The following is a 19,746-nucleotide window of genomic DNA, read 5'->3' as shown; positions in this document are numbered from 1 at the left end:
CAGTATACCAGTAGTCAGGGCCGGCAGTAACCCTTTGGGGGCCCTAAGCGAGATTTGTTTTGGACTCCGCACACCTCGCAGGCATAACATTATACTGGCCCCGGTCTTGACGGCAGATATATATTTTTAAAATGTAAAGTTAATTTCCTGCAATTGTACACATTTTGCTATAAGGCGTAGAGACATTTTCTGGCGTTCGTAAACTCAAGAGTTTCACTCTCGGAGCGTTCAGAGCGCACACTGGACGCGCTCTGGCCGAGGAGTAGGATTGATTTGAGCGTTCTGTTCTAACAACAGCAGTCAAGCACCCAAGCTAGTTGGCTAACATTGGCTAGCTTGCTAGCTACTTCCAGACACAAATGAGAGAACAGCTCACTCTGACCATTTTACTCACCCTAGCAGAGCTGTTTAGGCTGTTTTTATGTTATCCGAAACATTGGTGACTGCAACTGTGCTGCTGGCAACAATTTAATTACGCTTTTTTGCGTACAATGGAATTTCGAAATTGCACCTTGTGTATTCTACTATTATAACTCTCAACAGTAAATTGAGACTCGACTGAGTTGGTTTTGTATGGCTTTGTATCTTGTTTGCTTGTGGAACCTGGGTGACTTAGTCGCTCTCTCTTCTCTTTCTTCTCTCATTCTCTCTGTAGATGACCTGGAGCTAAGTGTCGATACTGCTGACCCCAAGGTTCTGGCCCGCAGAGTCCTCACCACTGACACACTATGGGGACCATACGCTGGGATCGTCCAATCAGAAGAGGCTAGAGATGACCAGGTGCCAGAGGTGAGGGTTCAAAGTGCATGGAGGTAGAGGTTAAAGGTCAAGGGTCGGGAAGGAGGTTGGTCAATGGATCAGTAAATTAAAAAAAATGCCTTATCAACCATAGATCGGTCAGTGTGTGTGCATGATTCTATTACCACATTAACAATCACTATGTAGTTTTGTGTGCTTCAATGAGCAGTATTTCTGGAGTTTGACTATGGGTCTGAAAAGCTAGCATAAATTTGTTCAACAGCGGAGTCAGTAACTGAAATCATCTTTGACTGAAACAATGTTGTTAACTAACCAGCTACCTACTTAGTGCTGCACACACAATGTTTAATCTTTCAACAAAAGCTAGCATGCTACTGTAGCTTGTAGTGCTAATGCTTAACTTATTAGGAGTTTTCATGAAGCAGCTATTCTTCTGCCACTGTCACGATCGTTATATAAATAATCGGACCAAGGCGCAGCGTGAGTAGAGTTCCACATATTTATTACAGTGAAACTTCAAAAACAACAAAGAATTAACGAACGTCCAGTACGTAGCGCACATAGGCACTAAACAAAAAAATATCCCACAACGCAGGTGGGAAAAGAGACACACTAAGTATGATCCCCAATTTGAGGCAACGATATTCAGCTGCCTCCAATTGGGAACCATACTCACACACCAACATAGAACTAAAATAACTAGAAAACCCCCCTAGTCACGCTCTGACCTATTACACCATAGAGAACCTAGAGGGCTCTCTATGGTCAGGGCGTAACAGCCACGAGTCATTGCAGTAACCTGAGTCAGCTGCTGTATTACAGCAGCTGACTCAACAATTACGATTGTGGAGAAACATGCTGATCTACGGTGTGATTTCTGAAAACAGCCAGTTCCTCTTAATTGTGGGGCTGCATGTCTACAGCTTCAGGGTAATTTAAACAGGCTAAGCAAGCTTTTATGTCAGTGAAGGAAGGGCTAGCTATAAGGGCTTTAAGCGAGACCCAGATGCAGATGGTTAGAGTCCAAGATGTTTATTAAAAATCCCAAAATGGTTGTGGACAGACAAAAGGTCAAAACCAGTTCCAGAGGTACAGAATGGCAGACAGGCTCGAGGTCAGTGCAGACAGGAATGGAGTCCAGAAAAACAGGCAAAGGTCAAAACTGGGAGGACTAGTAAAAGAGAATAGAAAAGTAGGCGCTGGTTGACTTGAACATACAAGACGAACTGGCACAGAGAAACAGGAAACACAGAGATAAATACACAAGGGAAAATAAGCGACACCTGGAGGGGCTGAAGACAATCACAAGGACAGATGAAACAGATCAGGGCGTGACAGTACCCCCCCCCCCCCCCCCCCCCCCCTCTAGGGACGTCCTACCTGGGCGCATACCTGGCTGCCCGGGGTGTCGGCGGTGAAAATCAGCGATGAGGGTCGGGTCCAGGATGTCTTAAGCTGGAACCCAGCACCTCTCCTCCGGGCCATAACCCCCCCAGTTAACCAGGTACTGGAAACCCCTGCCCCGTGGTCGAACCCTCAGGAGGTGTCTCACCTTATACGCTGTATCGATGACATGGGGGGAGGGAGGGGCCTAGAAGCAGAAGACAGAGGGCAGTGAGACTAGTGTTTAAATCCTGGAAATATGAAAAGTAGGGAGAACACGGAGGGTACGGGGCAACAGCAGACGGACAGCAGTGGGACTAATGACTCTAGAAATGGAGAACGGACCAATGAAACGGGGGGGGGGGGGGTTACGGGATTCTACCCGGAGGGGTAGGTGCGCTCTGCCAGCCATGCGCTCTGCCCGACAGCGAGGAGCCAGAGTCCGGTGGCGGTCCTCCAGGTATTGTCGACAAGCGGTGGTCTTGAGAAGAGCCACCCTAGCTCTTTTCCATGTACACCGACAGCAGTGGATTAACATTTTGGCTGAAGGTACGTTGACCTCAACTTCTTGCTCTGGGAAGAGCGGGGGCTGATACCCCATGGAGCATTCGAAAGGGGATAGTCCAGTAGCCGAGCAAGGGAGAGTGTTCCTGGCATATTCCACCCAGGGGTTACTGGTAACCAGACACCGGAGTGCCGTCTCCATATCTTGATTGGCTCGCTCTGACTGGCCGTTAGAGTGGGGATGAAACCCAGAGGACAGGCTGGCTGACGACCCAATAAGAGTGTAGAACGCCTGCCAGAACTGGGACGAGAACCAAGGACCCCGGTCCGAGACAACATCAACTTGGAGTCCATGGATATGGAAGACATGCTGCACCATAAGCTGGGCCGTCTCCTTGGCTGAAGGTAACTTAGGAAGAGTGATGAGATGGGAGGCCTTGGAGAATCTGTCCACCACCGTCAGGATGGTTGTGTTGCCATCTGACGGAGGAAGCACAGTGACGAATTCCAGAGAAATATGGGACCAGGGGTGATGAGGGACAGGAAGTGGCTGTAGGAGGCCAGACGGAGCTTGCCACGGAGTCTTGCTTTGCGCGCATACCATGCATGCAGCGACGAAGGCCGAGACATCAGGAACCATGGTAGGCCACCAGAAGCGTTGACGGAGGAAAGCCAGGGTCCGACGAGTACCAGGATGACAGGTAAGCCTGGAGGAGTGAGCCCATTCTAGGACCTGAGACCAGACCTCATCAGGCACAAGCAGACGGTTAGCCTTGAACGCTGAACCTTGCGGACCAGAGCCTCAATTCCCCAAACAATAGAAGCCGCCAAATAAGAGGCAGGGAGGATGGTCTCAGATTCAGAGGGAGTGGCAGTGGAACTGTATAGACGGGAGAGAGCATCCGGCTTCAGGTTTTTGGACACTGGGAGGTAGGAGACTGATGAAATGGAACCTAGTAAATAACAGAGCCCACCGGGCCTGCCTGGAATTAAGGCGCTTGGCTGTGCTGAATGCTGTCTTCCACTCATCTCCTTCGCATATCCGAACCAGGTGGTAGGCATTCCGATAGTCCAGCTTGGAAAAAAATGGTGGCTCCCGGGAGAGGTTCAAAAGCCGAGGAGAGGAGTGGTAGGGAGTAACAATTCTTAATCGTAATATTCTTAAGACCCCGGTAGTCAATGTACGGACGCAGGGTCTTGTCCTTCTCCACAAAGAAGAGCCCTGCGCCGGCAGGAGAAGCAGACGGACGGACAGCCCCAGTAGCCAGAGACTCCTCTATGTACTCCCCCATGGCCTTGGTCTCCGGCCCAGATAGAGAATATAGCCTACCCCGAGGTGGTGTGGTGCCTGGGGGGAGATCAATGGCACAATCATGAGGACGATGCGGGGGAAGAGAAGTAGCCCGTGCCTTGCTGAAAACCTCCAGGAGGTTGTGGTAATCTGTGGGCCGGTAGAGAAATCCGAGACTTGACATAAGCCCTGAGGAGGCTGTCTCGGGGAAGACTGCGCTGCTTTGAGGCAATGGGAATGGCAAAACAGACTCCAACCCAAGATTGAACTTGTGGTCCAATCAATAACGGGGTTGTGTTTTTTAAGCTAAGAAAATCCCAAAACAACTGGAACATGGGGAGACTCAATGAGAAGCAGCTGTATAGCCTCACTGTGATTTCCTGAAACCCGTAGATTAACAGGAACAGTGCTGTGGGTAACTCTACCAATGGAGCGTCCGTCCAGTGCTCTACCGTCCATGGAAACAGAGAGAAATTGTGTGGGAATACCTAATTCAGAAACTAGAGTAGCATCCATAAAACTCTCATCTGCCCCAGAGTCAATGAGCACCCTTAAAGATTTAGACTGGTCTCCCCACAGCAGTATAACAAAGGAGGGAGTCCGGTTAATGGGATTAAGTAGATTCCCAGTCTGGCTCACCAGAGTACTTGTGCCTACTATAGAGATGGGTCTCTTAACTGGGCAGGTGGCTATATAATGTCATGCAGCCCCACAGTACAGACAGCTGTTGGAACTCAGCCTATGTGAACGTTCCTTAGGCAATAATCTAGCTCTGCCCAGTTGCATAGGTTCTGGAGTATCTGACTCACCCGTCGCTGATGATTCTCGAGGGAGCTCAGGTGGCTTCGGATCCTCTCTGAAAAATAGCCTTCATGGGACTTCCAGATTCCTTCGAAGATGAGCGAGCCACTGCGGATGAACAAGTGTGACCCAGGCCAGACCTCCTCTCACTCCTGCGTTCCCTTAGCTGCCCATCAATTGTAATGGTGAGGGCGATGAGGGAATCGAGGCCCACAGGCAATTCCCGAGCAGCTAGCTCATCCTTTAACTCCTCAGATAGTCCGTGAAGGAAGGTATCAAAAAGGGACTCCGGATTCCAGGTACTCTCGGAGGCCAGCGTGTGAAAGTCAACAGCGTAGTCTGCCACACTATGAGAATTTTGACGTAAATCCAGCAGTTTATGGGTCACCTCTCTCTCTACCATAATTATCCTCCAGATGACGACAATTGGCAGATTGTTGCTCCAAAACAGCCGTTGCCCAGGAGAGCTCCCTTCCCGACATTAGCGTAATAATATATGCTATCTTAGATCGGTCCGAAGGAAACAAAGATGGCTGTAGCTCAAAAATAAGGGAGCATTGAGAAAGAAAACCCCAGCAGATACCAGGATCCCCAGTGTATCGCTCCGGAGGAGGTAAGCAAGGTTCCCGGGGAAGGCTGTACAACCTCACCACTCACAGGGAAAAAGTTTCTGATTGGTTGGGGATTCTCAGAGGTGGTAGGCTGCCTATGAGCTAACTCCCTGATTTGCTCCATAACAGCCTTGAACCCCTGGTCGTGACGTTCCGTCAGGGAATGAAGCCCTTCCAGAAGGTCCTGAAGTAGCTCCTCATGCCCCCGAATGGTGGCTCCCTGCAGGGATACAGCGTGGTGGAGCTGGTCCAGATCTGCTGGGTCTGTCAAGGCCAGTTCGTACTATAAGGCCACAAGGCGAGACCCAGATGCAGACACAGAAGACAGATGGTTAGAGTCCAATATGTTTATTAACAATCCAAAAGGGGTAGGCAAGAGAATGGTCGTGGACAGGCAAAAGGTCAAAACCAGTTCAGAGTTCCAGAGGTACAGATTGGCAGGCAGGCAGCATTTATAACCCTTGACTTATTCCACATTTTGTTGGGTTACAGCCTGAATTCAAAATGTATTAAATATATATTTTTCTCACCCATCTACGCACAATACCTCATAATGACAAAGTGAAAACATGTTTTTAGATTTTGTAGCAAATTTATTGAAAATGAAATACAGAAATATCTAATTTACATACGTATTTACACCCCTGAGTCAATACATGTAAGAATCACCTTTAGCAGCGATTACAGCTGTGAGTTTTTCTGAATAGTTCTCGAAGAGCTTTCCACACCTGAATTGTACAATATTCGCACATTATTCAAGTTGTTTGTTGATCATTGCTAGACAGCCATTTTCAAGTCTTGACATAGATATTCAAGTAGATTTAAGTCAAAACTGTAACTCGGCCACAAAGGAACATTCACTGTCTACTTTGTAAGCAACTCCAGTGTAGCCTTGTGTTTTAGGTTATTGTCCTGCTGAAAGGTGAATTGATCTCCCAGTGTCTGGTGGAAAGCAGACTGAACCAGGTTTTCCTCTAAGATTTTGCATGAGCTTAGCTCCATTCCGTTTCTTATTTTTCCTGAAAAACTCCCCAGTCCTTAACAATTACAAGCATACCCATAACATGATGCAGCCACCACTATTCTTGAAAATGGAGAGTGGTACTCAGTAATGACTTGTATTGGATTTGCCTCAAACCAAACACGTTGTATTCAGAACAAAATGTTAATTGCTTTGACACATTTTTTTGCAGTATTACTTTAGTGCCTTGTTGCAAACAGAATACACGTTTTGGAATATTTGTTTTCTATACAGGCTTCCTTCTTTTCACTCTTTCAATTAGGTTAGTATTGTGGAGTAACTACAATGTTGTTGATCCATCCCCAGTTTTCACCTGCCTCTCTGCTCACTGAGTTAGGATGGACGCCTGCATCTTTGTAGTGGCGGGGTATATTGATACTCCATCCAAAGTGTAATTAATAACTTCAACATGCTCAAAGGGATGTTCAGTGTCTGCTTTTTTTAATGTATACCAATCTACCAATAGGTGCCCTTCTTCACGAGGCATTAGAAAACCTCCCTGGTGTTTGAAATTCACTGCGTGACTGAGTGATCTGTATGTGTGGGGTAAAGAGATGAGGTAGTCATTCAAAAATCATGTTAAACACTATTATTGTCCATGCCACTTATTATGTGACTTGTTAAGCACATTTTTTATTTAGGATTGCCATAACAAAGGGGTTGAATACTTATTGACTCAAGACATTTCAGCTTTTCATTTTGTATTAATTCCACTTTCACATTATTGGGTATTGTGTGTAGGCCATGGAGAAAAAAATCTATATTTAATAAATTTGAAATTCAGGCTGTAATACAACAAAATGTGGAACAGCCATGGGGTGTTAATACTTACAAGCATCGCGGAGAAGTGACGCCATCTAACGTGAGACACTGCCAATCACAGCGATTATGCAAATATTAGAAATCTCACTTTTGGTCTCCACAGAACACATTAGTTGTTAAGCAACAGTTTGTTTGTCTAGATGTAACCAGTCTGTCAAAAGTTGCTAGCTTATGTCTAAATTATGAAACTAAATACATACTGCAATTCCAACCAAAAAACGTCTTCAATGCTGACCACACAGCCACAGTGTGTGTGAGTTGCAAAATAAATGTACATATACAGTACCTTTGGAAAGTATTCACACCCCTTGACTTTTTCCACATTTTGTTGTGTTACAGCCTTATTCTAAAAAAATTTTTTTTTTAAATGTCCTCATCAATCTACACACAATACCCCATAATGACAAAGCAAAAACAGGGTTTTAGACATTTTTGCTAATTTATTAAAAATGAAAAATGCGTGAAATGCTTATGTTACTAGCTCCTAACAATGCAGTAAAATGTCAAACAAGTATATAAATGACCCCCCCCCCCCCCAAAACCCCAGAAATCAAATCAAATTTATTTATATGGCCCTTCGTACATCAGCTGATATCTCAAAGTGCTGTAAAACCCAGCCTAAAATCCCAAACAGCAAGCAATGCAGGCGTAGAAGCACGGTGGCTAGGAAAAACTCCCTAGGAAGGCCAAAACCAAGGAAGAAACCTAGAGAGGAACCAGGCTATGAGGGGTGGCTAGTCCTCTTCTGGCTGCGCCGGGTGGAGATTATAACAGAACATGGCCAAGATGTTCAAATGTTCATAAATGACGAGCATGGTCAAATAATAATAATCATAGTAGTTGTCGAGGGTGCAGCAAGTCAGCACCTCAGGAGTAAATGTCAGTTGGCTTTTCATAGCCGATCATTAAGAGTATCTCTACCGCTCCTGCGGTCTCTAGAGAGTTGAAAACAGCAGGTCTGGGACAGGTAGCACGTCCGGTGAACAGGTCAGGGTTCCATAGCCGCAGGCAGAACAGTTGAAACTAGAGCAGCAGCACGGCCAGGTGGACTGGGGACAGCAAGGAGTCATCATGCCAGGTAGTCCTGAGGCATGGTCCTAGGGCTCAGGTCCTCCAAGAGAGAGAAAGAAAGAGAGAAAGAGAGAATTAGAGAGCATACTTAAATTCACGCAGGACACCGTATAAGACAGGAGAAGTACTCCAGATATAACAAACTGACCCTAGCCCCCCGACACATAAACTAATGTAGCATAAATACTGGAGGCTGAGACAGGAGGGGTGAGGAGACACTGTGGCCCCATCCGATGATACCCCCGGACAGGGCCAAACAGGAAGGATATAACCCCACCCACTTTGCCAAAGCACAGCCCCCACACCACTAGAGGGATATCTTCAACCACCAACTTACCATCCTGAGACAAGGCCGAGTATAGTCCACAAAGATCTCTGCCACGGCACAACCCAAGGGAAGATCACGTCAGTGACTCAACCCACTCAAGTGACGCACCCCTCCTAGGGACGGCATGAAAGAGCACCAGTAAGCCAGTGACTCAGCCCCTGTAGTAGGGTTAGAGGCAGAGAATCACAGTGGAGAAAGGGGATCCGGCCAGGCAGAGACAGCAAGGGTGGTTCGTTGCTCCAGAGCCTTTCCGTTCACCTTCACACTCCTGGGCCAGACTACACTCAATCATATGACCCACTGAAGAGATGAGTCTTCAGTAAAGACTTAAAAGTTGAGACCGAGTCTGCGTCTCTCACATGGATAGGCAGACCATTCCATAAAAATTGAGATCTATAGGAGAAAGCCCTGCCTCCAGCTGTTTGCTTAGAAATTCTTGAGACAATTAGGAGGCCTGCGTCTTGTGACTGTAGCGTACGTGTAGGTATGTACGGCAGGACCAAATCGTAAAGATAGGTAGGAGCAAGCCCATGTAATGCTTTGTAGGTTAGCAGTAAAACCTTGAAATCAGCTCTTGCCTTAACAGGAAGCCAGTGTAGGGAGACTAGCACTGGAGTAATATGATCAAATTTTTTGGTTCTAGTCAGGATTCTAGCAGCCGTATTTAGCACTAACTGAAGTTTATTTAGTGCTTTATCCGGGTAGCCGGAAAGTAAAGCATTGCAGTAGTCTAACCTTGAACTAACAAAAGCATGGGTACATTTTTCTGCTTCATTTTTGGACAGAAAGTTTCTGATTTTTGCAATGTTACGTAGATGGAAAAAAGCTGTCCTTGAAACAGTCTTGATATGTTCGTCAAAAGAGAGATCAGGTTCCAGAGTAACGCCGAGGTCCTTCACAGTTTTATTTGAGACGACTTTACAAAGAAATGTCCGAATGAAAACAATTAACAACCCAAATAGCACAGTAACAGTAATCCAAATGCCATCTATACTTATATACACCAGATTAATTTACAGTTCACAAGATATATTAAGAATGATATGTACAGCAGTATATGTTGTATTTATTTATTTAACATGTACAGTGCATTCAGAAAGTTTTCAGACCCCTTGACTTGTTCCAAATTTTGTTACAGCCTTATTCTAAAATGTATGAAATGTTTTTTTCTCATCAATCTACACACAATACCCCATAATGACATAGCAAAAAAAGGTTTTTAGACATTTTTGCTAATTTATTCAAATTAAAAATGGAAATATTTGACATAAGTATTCAGACCCTTTACAGTACTTTGATGAAGCACCTTTGGCAGCGATTACAGCCTCGAGTCTTATTGGGTATGACGCTATGAGCTTGGCTCACCTGTATTTGGGGAGTTTCTCCCATTCTTCTCTGCAGATCTTCTCAAGCTCTGTCAGGTTGGTTGGAGAACATTGCTGCACAGCTATTTTCAGGTCTTTCCAGAGATGTTCGATCGGGTTCAAGTTTGGGATCTGGCTGGGCCACTCAAGGACATTCAGAGACTTGTCCCAAAGCCACTCCTCCATTGTCTTGGCTGTGTGCCTAGGGTCGTTGTCCTGTTGGAAGGTGAATCTTCGCCCCAGTCTGAGGTCCTGAGTGCTCTGGAGCAGGTTTTCATTAAGGATCTCTCTGTACTTTGCTCTGTTCATCTTTGCCTCGATCCTGTCTCCCAGTCCCTGCCGCTGAAAAACATCCCCACATCATGATGCTGCCACCACCATGCTTCACCGTAGGAATGGTGCCCGGTTTCCTCTAGATGTGACGCTTGGCATTCAGGCCAATCTTGGTTTCATCAGACCAGAGAATCTTGTTTCTTATGGTCTGAGAGTCTAGGTGCCTTTTGGCCGACTCCAAACGGGCTGTCGTGCCTTTTACTGAGGAGTGGCTTCCCTATGTCCACTCTACGATAAAGGCCTGATTTGTGGAGTGCTGCAGGGATGGTTGTCCTTCTGGAAGGTTCTCTCATCTCCACAGAGGAACTCTGGAGCTCTGTCAGAGTGAGTATCGGGTTCTTGGTCATCTCCCTGACCAAGGCCCTTCTCCCCCGATTGCTCAGTTTGGCCGGGTGACCAGCTCTAGGAAGAGTCTTGGTGGTTCCAAACTTCTTCCATTTAAGTATGATGGAGGCGCTGTGTTCTTTGGGACCTTCAATGCTGCAGAAATGCTGGTACCCTTCTCCAGAGCTGTGCCTCGACACAATGCTGTCTCGGAGCTCTACGGACATTTCATTCAAACTCATGCCTTGGTTTTTGCTCTTACATGCACTGTCAGCTGTGAGAACTTATATAGACAGGTTTGTGCCTTTCCAAATCATGTCCAATCAATTGAATGTACCACAGGTGGACCAATCAAGTTGTAGAAACATCTCAAGGATGATCAATAGAAACAGGATGCACCTCAGATCAATTTCGAGTCTCATAGCAAAGGGTCTGAATACTTTGTAAATACGGTGTTTCTGTTTTTAAATTAGCAAAAATGTATAAAAAACTGTTTTTGTTTTGTCGTTGTGGGGTATTGTGTGTAGATTGCTGAGGTTTTTTTGTATCCATTTTAGAATAAAGCTGTAACGTAACAAAATGTGGAAGAGGTCAAGGGGTCTTTCCGAAAACACTGTACATGTTATTCAGTCATTTCATCCAAACTGCTTGCGCGCGTCAATGAGAAAATAAAACGTTGTTCTATTTTTTACGCTTGACATGCTGCAAGTCCCGCCTCTCCCATCTCCTCATTGGTTTTTAGGAGCATATACCCACGTGGGTGATTGAAAGATGAACTGAGATCCACATTCCAGTTCAGTTGGTGGTGGTAATGCACCTTAAAGTTGGTTGCCAACCGCCATATAAATCCCACAGAAGAAGACGGAGAGATGTTTTTATTTATTTAAGTAGGCAAGTCAGTTAAGAACAAATTCTTATTTTCAATAACAGCCTAGGAACAGTGGGTTAACTGCCTTGTTCAGGGTCAGAATGACAGATTTTTACCTTGTCAGCTCGGGGATTTGATCTTGCAACTTTTCGTTTACGCGTCCAACGCTCTAACCACTAGGCTACCTGCCGCCCCAGATTACTAGAAACTAACTATGTTTCCTCTTTTATATGTGGATACATTTTCGGAGTAGAGAACACACGATTTTGTGTGACTCAAAAGGGGTCAACATTTTACCAAGATCCAGAAGAACCTTGTGCATTTCAGGTAAAATAACAACCCAATAATTATATCCCAGGACAAATTAGCTAGCAACAGCAGACTAGCTAGCTAAATGTCCATGACTGTTGTCCCCAAACTAATACACTGTGGTCGAAGAATAAAACGTTTCAGAGACAAATAGTGTGTATTTTTCTGTGTTTCTGTTTTTCTTTCATCTTTGTCTTCTTCCCCCCAACTGAATGGAGAAAAGCAACACGTCACCTTGTTGATTTAACTATCTCTCCCTGGGGTTCTTCAGTTGCCCAGTGCTGCCAATATCAGCATGTTAGTTTTGATTTTAATCCAAAAAATACAACAACTTGCTTAGCAAACAGCTAAATGTTTGTTTTTGAATATTAATGTTAACAACCAATGAGCATCTCCGTTGTAAATCCAGCGCATATTGAATGTTGAGATTGCCGACAGGCCAGTCTCTTTGGTCGTCACTAGTTACCAAAGTGACAAAATCAGAAGGGCCGCTACTTGAGCTATCAGATGAGGGAGTGTCATGTATGCCAGCTTAGGGTTCTCAGGCAACGACCAATCAGATGTGGGGAAGCGTGATGACCGGCCTGCAGGGGCAGACGAGAGACATGCATTTATTTTATCTAGCCTAGTGATCCATCAATGATTTGGTTAATTATTGGCTATAATAAAACCAACCATTCTAAATGCAACGTGATAATCAGATATCTTATTCAAACTCAGCTTTCAAGCTTAGTATGATATTTGCCCTTTCTCATAGGCTAGTTTGTCTTAACCCAAAATATGTTTACTCCAAAGCTGCATTGTTTTTAAAATGGCATGTAGACAAACAAATGGACACATCTAGATTTAAAATGCACAGTTTCACAGAAATGTTCACAGAAATGTCTATTTTTGAAATTTGCTGATTTTTGGCTGATTTTAGAAGAACACTTCTGAACACTTCTCTTCTCACTGCATGTCTCACTTCTTTATTTGGCACTTACTATAGTAATTTATTTATTTAACTTAATATATTGAGATGAGAAAACATTTGAATTGGAATTGGGCTGCCTGAGTAAACACAGCCAGTTTACATCTCTTTACAAAGGCATGGTTTTCAAATATGGATGATGGCAATATTTTAAATAATAATAATAATTGATTGGACTTATATGGCATTTTTCTAGACACTCAAAGCTCTTTACAGTAAAAGAGGAAAATCACCACCCTAACCCCACTTACATACTCTTGCAATAAATGCCGTGTGATCTTTAGTGACCACAGAGTTGGGACACCTGTTTAAAGTCACATCTTCTTAAAAAAAAATTGAAGAACATTCCATTGTTAGTACTTCAACAATATTAATAGGAAATTGTTGCAAAAGTGTATGGTATAAATTACAGTGATCTATCTTTGAACTTACTACCTTCTTGTTAATTTCAGCAACACATTTATATTTGGCTTTTGTTTGTCCGTCTTTCCCCTGGTGGCATTCATATGTCTTTGTGCCCACAACTTGAAAGGGAGCACCATTGAATGGAGGACTTTTAATCTCCCAGCTGAGTTTTTTTTACTGCCAAAGGTTGTGCATCTGTTGAAGGTCAAGAATATGATATATTACTATTAGGATGAAAGTGTTACGTCTGTTGTTAGGAGACCAAGGTGCAGCTTGGTAGGCGTACATTATACTTTTATTTTTAATGACACCAAAAAACAACAAAATACAAAACAAACGTAAAGCTATATGCAGTGCAGAAAGCAACTACACATAAACAAGATCCCACAACTGAAGGTGGGAAAAAGGGCTGCCTAAGTATGATCCCCAATCAGAGACAACGATAGACAGCTGCCTCTGATTGGGAACCATACCCGGCCAACAAAGAAATAGACAAACTAGAATGCACACCCAAATCACACCCTGACCTAACCAAATAGAGAAATAAAAAGGCTCTCTAAGGTCAGGGAGTGACAGAAATGCTTCTAGGGAAACTAACAACGTTGCTCTATCAAATAGAATAACTCCTCTGTGCTTGGAATGGAATTCCTTATGCTAATTTGCTAGCTCAATTTAGATGAGAGTAGCAACAGTTAGCTACTGTACAAGTTACCTAAAAAAGAAAAGACAACTTACACTTTTGGCCAAAACTTTTGTCCTTTCTCAATGTTATGAACTTCAGTGATGTTGCCAATTCTTGTTCCCGGATGTATTTAGTTATTTTTGGTGCTTTCAAGACAACTGGGAACTCCAAAAAACTAAACTGATCTTCAGGTCGGAAAGTCGGAGCTCTAGAAAGATGCCAGAGTTTCCGACTTGGCATTCCGAGTTGGATGACTGTTCAAAAGGATTTTTCCTCGTCTGAGCTTGGTTTTTCCCGATTCTCCAGCTGTCTTGAACGTTTGAAAGTCAGAGATTTCCAAGTTCCCAGTTGTTTTGAACGGGGCATAGGTCCTCAAAGTTAAACTCGAAATATACCTTAAGACGGCATATGCGTCGACACACCCTCATCTGATTGGTCGGGTAGGCGGGCTTTCTGAGCCGGTATACGCGTCATCACACTCCCTCATCTGATTGGTCGAGTAGACGGGCCTTCTCACTTTTGTGGCTGTGGTAACTAGTGACAACCAGTCTCTCTGGCACTGACAAGGAGTGGAATGTTAGCTAAAGAGACTGGTACTCAGAAAAAAAAACCTTTTCAGGACACTGTCTTTCAAAGATAATTCATAAAGATCCAAATAACTTCACAGATCTTCATTGTAAAGGGTTTAAACACTGTTTCCCATACTTGTTCAATGAACCATAAACAATTAATGAACATGCACCTGTGGAACGGTCGTTAAGACACTAATAGCTTACAGAAGGTAGGCAATTAAGGTCACAGTTATGAAAACTTAGAACACTAAAGAGGCCTTTCTACTGACTCTGAAAAACAGCAAGAGAAAGATGCCCAGGGTCCCTGCGTCAACGTGCCTTAGGCGTGCTACAAGGAGGCATGAGGAATGCAGATGCAATAAATTGCAATGTCCGTACTGTGAGACGCGCTACAGGGAGACAGGATGGACAGCTGATCGTCCTCGCAGTGGCAGACCACGTGTAACAGCACTTGCACAGGATCTGTACAGCCGAACTTCACACCTGCGGGACAGGTACAGGATGGCAACAACAACTGCCCGAGTTAGACCAGGAATGCACAATCCCTCCATCAGTGCTCAGACTGTCCACAATAGGTTGAGAGAGGCTGGACTGAGGGCTTGTAGGCCAGTTGTAAGGCAGTTCCTCACCAGACATCACCGGCAACAACGTTGCCTATGGGCACAAACCCACCGTCGCTGGACCAGACAGGACTGGCAAAAAGTGCTCTTCACTGACGAGTTGTGGTTTTGTCTCACCAGGGGTGATGGTCAGATTCGCGTTTATCGTCGAAGGAATGAGCGTTACACTGAGGCCTGTACTCTGGAGTGGGATCGATTTGGAGGTGGAGGGTCCGTCATGGTCTGGGGCAGTGTGTCACAGCATCATTGGACTGAGCTTGTTGTCATTGCAGGCAATCTCAACGCTGTGCTTTACAGGGAAGACATCCTCCTCCCTCATGTGGTACCTTTCCTGCAGGCTCATCCTGACATTACATTTACATTTACATTACATTTAAGTAATTTAGCAGACGCTCTTATCCAGAGCGACTTACAAATTGGTGCATTCACCTTATGATATCCAGTGGAACAACCACTTTACAATAGTGCATCTAAATCTTTTAGGGGGGGGGGGGGGGGTTAGAAGGATTACTTTATCCTATCCTAGGTATTCCTTAAAGAGGTGGGGTTTCAGGTGTCTCCGGAAGGTGGTGATTGACTCCGCTGACCTGGCGTCGTGAGGGAGTTTGTTCCACCATTGGGGTGCCAGAGCAGCGAACAGTTTTGACTGGGCTGAGCGGGAACTGTACTTCCTCAGAGGTAGGGAGGCGAGCAGGCCAGAGGTGGATGAACGCAGTGCCCTTGTTTGGGTGTAGGGCCTGATCAGAGCCTGAAGGTACGGAGGTGCCGTTCCCCTCACAGCTCCGTAGGCAAGCACCATGGTCTTGTAGCGGATGCGAGCTTCAACTGGAAGCCAGTGGAGAGAGCGGAGGAGCGGGGTGACGTGAGAGAACTTGGGAAAGTTGAACACCAGACAGGCTGCGGCGTTCTGGATGAGTTGTAGGGGTTTAATGGCACAGGCAGGGAGCCCAGCCAACAGTGAGTTGCAGTAATCCAGACGGGAGATGACAAGTGCCTGGATTAGGACCTGCGCCGCTTCCTGCGTGAGGCAGGGTCGTACTCTGCGAATGTTGTAGAGCATGAACCTACAGGAACGGGTCACCGCCTTGATGTTAGTTGAGAACGACAGGGTGTTGTCCAGGATCACGCCAAGGTTCTTAGCACTCTGGGAGGAGGACACAATGGATTTGTCAACCGTGATGGCGAGATCATGGAACGGGCAGTCCTTCCCCGGGAGGAAGAGCAGCTCCGTCTTGCCGAGGTTCAGCTTGAGGTGGTGATCCGTCATCCACACTGATATGTCTGCCAGACATGCAGAGATGCGATTCACCACCTGGTTATCAGAGGGGGGAAAGGAGAAGATTAATTGTGTGTCGTCTGCATAGCAATGATAGGAGAGACCATGTGAGGATATGACAGAGCCAAGTGACTTGGTGTATAGCGAGAATAGGAGAGGGCCTAGAACAGAGCCCTGGGGGACACCAGTGGTGAGAGCACGTGGTGCGGAGACAGATTCTCGCCACGCCACCTGGTAGGAGCGACCTGTCAGGTAGGACGCAATCCAAGCGTGGGCCGCGCCGGAGATGTCCAGCACGGAGAGGGTGGAGAGGAGGATCTGATGGTTCACAGTATCAAAGGCAGCCGATAGGTCTAGAAGGATGAGAGCAGAGGAGAGAGAGTTAGCTTTAGCAGTGCGGAGCGCCTCCGTGACACAGAGAAGAGCAGTCTCAGTTGAATGACTAGTCTTGAAACCTGACTGATTTGGATCAAGAAGGTCATTCTGAGAGAGATAGCAGGAGAGCTGGCCAAGGACGGCACGTTCAAGAGTTTTGGAGAGAAAAGAAAGAAGGGATACTGGTCTGTAGTTGTTGACATCGGAGGGATTGAGTATAGGTTTTTTCAGAAGGGGTGCAACTCTCGCTCTCTTGAAGACGGAAGGGACGTAGCCAGCGGTCAAGGATGAGTTGATGAGCGAGGTGAGGTAAGGGAGAAGCTCTCCGGAAATGGTCTGGAGAAGAGAGGAGGGGATAGGGTCAAGCGGGCAGGTTGTTGGGCGGCCGGCCGTCACAAGACGCGAGATTTCATCTGGAGAGAGAGGGGAGAAAGAGGTCAAAGCACAGGGTAGGGCAGTGTGAGCAGAACCAGCGGTGTCGTTTGACTTAGCAAACGAGGATCGGATGTCGTCGACCTTCTTTTCAAAATGGTTGACGAAGTCATCAGCAGAGAGGGAGGAGGGGGGAGGAGGGGGAGGAGGATTCAGGAGGGAGGAACCCTAATTAAATAATTACCCTAAAGCATGACAATGCCACCAGCCATACTGCTCGTTCTGTGCGTGATTTTCTGCAAGACAGGAATGTCAGTGTTCTGCCATGGCCAGTTAAGAGCCCGGATCTCAATCCCATTGAGTACGTCTGGGACCTGTTGGATCGGAGGTTGAGGGCTAGGGCCATTCCCCCCAGAAATGTCCGGGAACTTGCAGGTGCCATGGTGGAGAGTGCGGTAACATCTCACAGCAAGAACTGGCAAATCTGGTGCAGTCCATGAGGAGGAGATGCACTGTAGTACTTAATGCAGCTGGTGGCCACACCAGATACTGACTGTTACTTTTGATTTTGACCCCCCCTTTGTTCAGCGACAACATTATTCCATTTCTGTTAGTCACATGTCTGTGGAACTTTTTAAGTTTATGTCTCAGTTGTTGAATCTTGTTATGTTCATACAAATATTTACACATGTTAAGTTTGCTGAAAATGAACGCAGTTGACAGTGAGAGGACGAGAGTTTATATGGCAGTCAGGAGGAAGCAAGATCAGGTGGGACCATTCTAGCAAATGAGAGGGCAGTATTGTGTGTGAACAATAGGCACAACTCCGATATAAAGTGTTTTTTCTCAAAGTTGGTGGGATATCACGTGTCCTACATATCAGTACACTCGTAACAACCAAAGCGCTATGAAAATGATAATTGATCAAATAAGCCACACTTAGCAAATAAGCCATTCAATGTTTTGTTAACCAAATTCGACACTCATTGACCTCCATATAAAAATTCCTCGCTTGGTGAGGGTAAAAAAACGCCACCTGCTGTAGAAGACAGTTATCCCTCTCGCTTCGCCTCTTCCTGTCTAATGTGACGCACACATTTCAGTTAATTACTATAGCTCCCGCCTTGGGCCAATCATTGTAATTTTGTAAATGACGGATCTCTATGGCAAGATGCATCATTCACTCAAGTTTCGTCAAAATTGGGCCAGTGCTGTCTGAGATATCGCTTGTGACTATCATACAAACGGACCGGCGGTTGGAGGCCTATCCACAGTCCCGTATGTACTCCTCAAAGGGTTAATAAATATAGGAAGACATTACTATCACTATTGCTATGTTATTATACCTGAATTACCATTCATGTTTCTCCAAGGGACTGCTCCTCTCTCCGCTCCCGCCTTGTCTCATCCTCATGTATCCATGAGCCTGAATTACGCACTGGTCCTGCAGCTTTTCCTTTCCTCTCCCAGCTGCAGTCCAGCCAGCCCGCCCCTCTCCTTTCTTCTCCCTAGACGTCCCCTTGACTTTTATCTCTGCATGGCGCCATCCTCCTGGACAACAAACGCCAATGATTGATTTCTGGTTGATAGGCTCTCATTTCTAAGATTTAGTTTATTATCTGAATTGCTGAGTCCAAACACACCCATCACGTATATCTGTCACTTCCTCCCTTGCCCTGCTCATCTCTTTCTCATTTTCTCTATTCTATTACGTTCAAGAAGACTACAGCTCCATGGAGTTTTTCGATGATTCTCGGCTTTGACCATCTCTTTTGAGTTCTCACCCTCTGTCTCACCTCCCTCACCCCTGCTATCTGTGAGTTTAAGAAGTGAGGAGACAGACCCTCAGTATCAGGAGGAGATAGTGGGTTTAATCTCACATTCCTCCTGTGTCTCCCACTGTCACTTCACTCTCCTCCCACAGTTCCCCGACAGGCCGCCAACTCAGGATTCAGTAGGGGTGAGGGTTACCCTCAGTACAGTAGATCCACCGCCACGCAGCCTTTCATCTCTATATCTGCTCGTCCACGATTGTTTTCTGCTGAGTTCTCTTCTCTCCCTCTATATGTGTAGTAGAGGTACAATTAATCTGGCTGTGCCTGATTGTTGCCATCTACTGTGTGAAGATTCAACATTGACAACCTGAAAAAAATTCTAAATACCCAATTCACACAGCTAACGTTTGGTTTCCTTTGCTGTCATTGAAATAGATGTGTTACCAACCAATCTGCTTGGTTAGCCTTGTATGAAACATTGTGTGTAAGGAATTAAACGGGTTACCAATTTCAGCCTCAATATTATGTTTCTTTAACTTCTTATGGATGCAATCCCATTAACGGGATGATATGACAACAGCCAGTGAAAGTGCATGGCGCCAAATTCAAACAACAGAAATCTCATAATTAAAATTCCTCAAACATACATGTATCTTATACCATTTTATTATACGATTTCAAATAGGCTTTTCAGCGAAAGCACCACAAACGATTATGTTAGGTCACCACCAACTCAGCCAAAGAGAGGAGTCAAAAAAGCACAAATAGAGATAAAATGAATCACTAACCTTTGATGATCTTCATCAGATGACACTCATAGGACTTCATGTTACACAATACATATATGTCTTGTTCGATTAAGTTCATATTTATATCCAAAAATCAGTTTACATTGGCGCTATGTTCAGAA

At 45.4% G+C, this 19,746-nt stretch overlaps 1 protein-coding gene across 3 annotated transcripts in view; it reads left to right on the top strand.

Annotated features, from left to right (window-relative positions):
- The window catches only part of zfpm1 (zinc finger protein, FOG family member 1), a 115,136-nt gene that overhangs the window by 74,151 nt on the left and 21,239 nt on the right, over positions 1–19,746 (top strand). For all 3 annotated transcript variants that reach the window (XM_055940338.1, XM_055940337.1, XM_055940339.1), the window contains one exon: positions 656–789. In XM_055940338.1, the coding sequence (XP_055796313.1) occupies positions 656–789 (134 nt within the window). The remainder of the gene's footprint in view (positions 1–655; positions 790–19,746) is intronic.

The sequence above is a fragment of the Salvelinus fontinalis genome, chromosome 12 (genome assembly GCF_029448725.1).
Source record: "Salvelinus fontinalis isolate EN_2023a chromosome 12, ASM2944872v1, whole genome shotgun sequence".
In the NCBI taxonomy this organism is placed as follows: domain Eukaryota; kingdom Metazoa; phylum Chordata; class Actinopteri; order Salmoniformes; family Salmonidae; genus Salvelinus; species Salvelinus fontinalis.
Note: the sequence above shows the minus strand (reverse complement) of the source record. Positions and strands in the feature narration are given on the sequence as shown.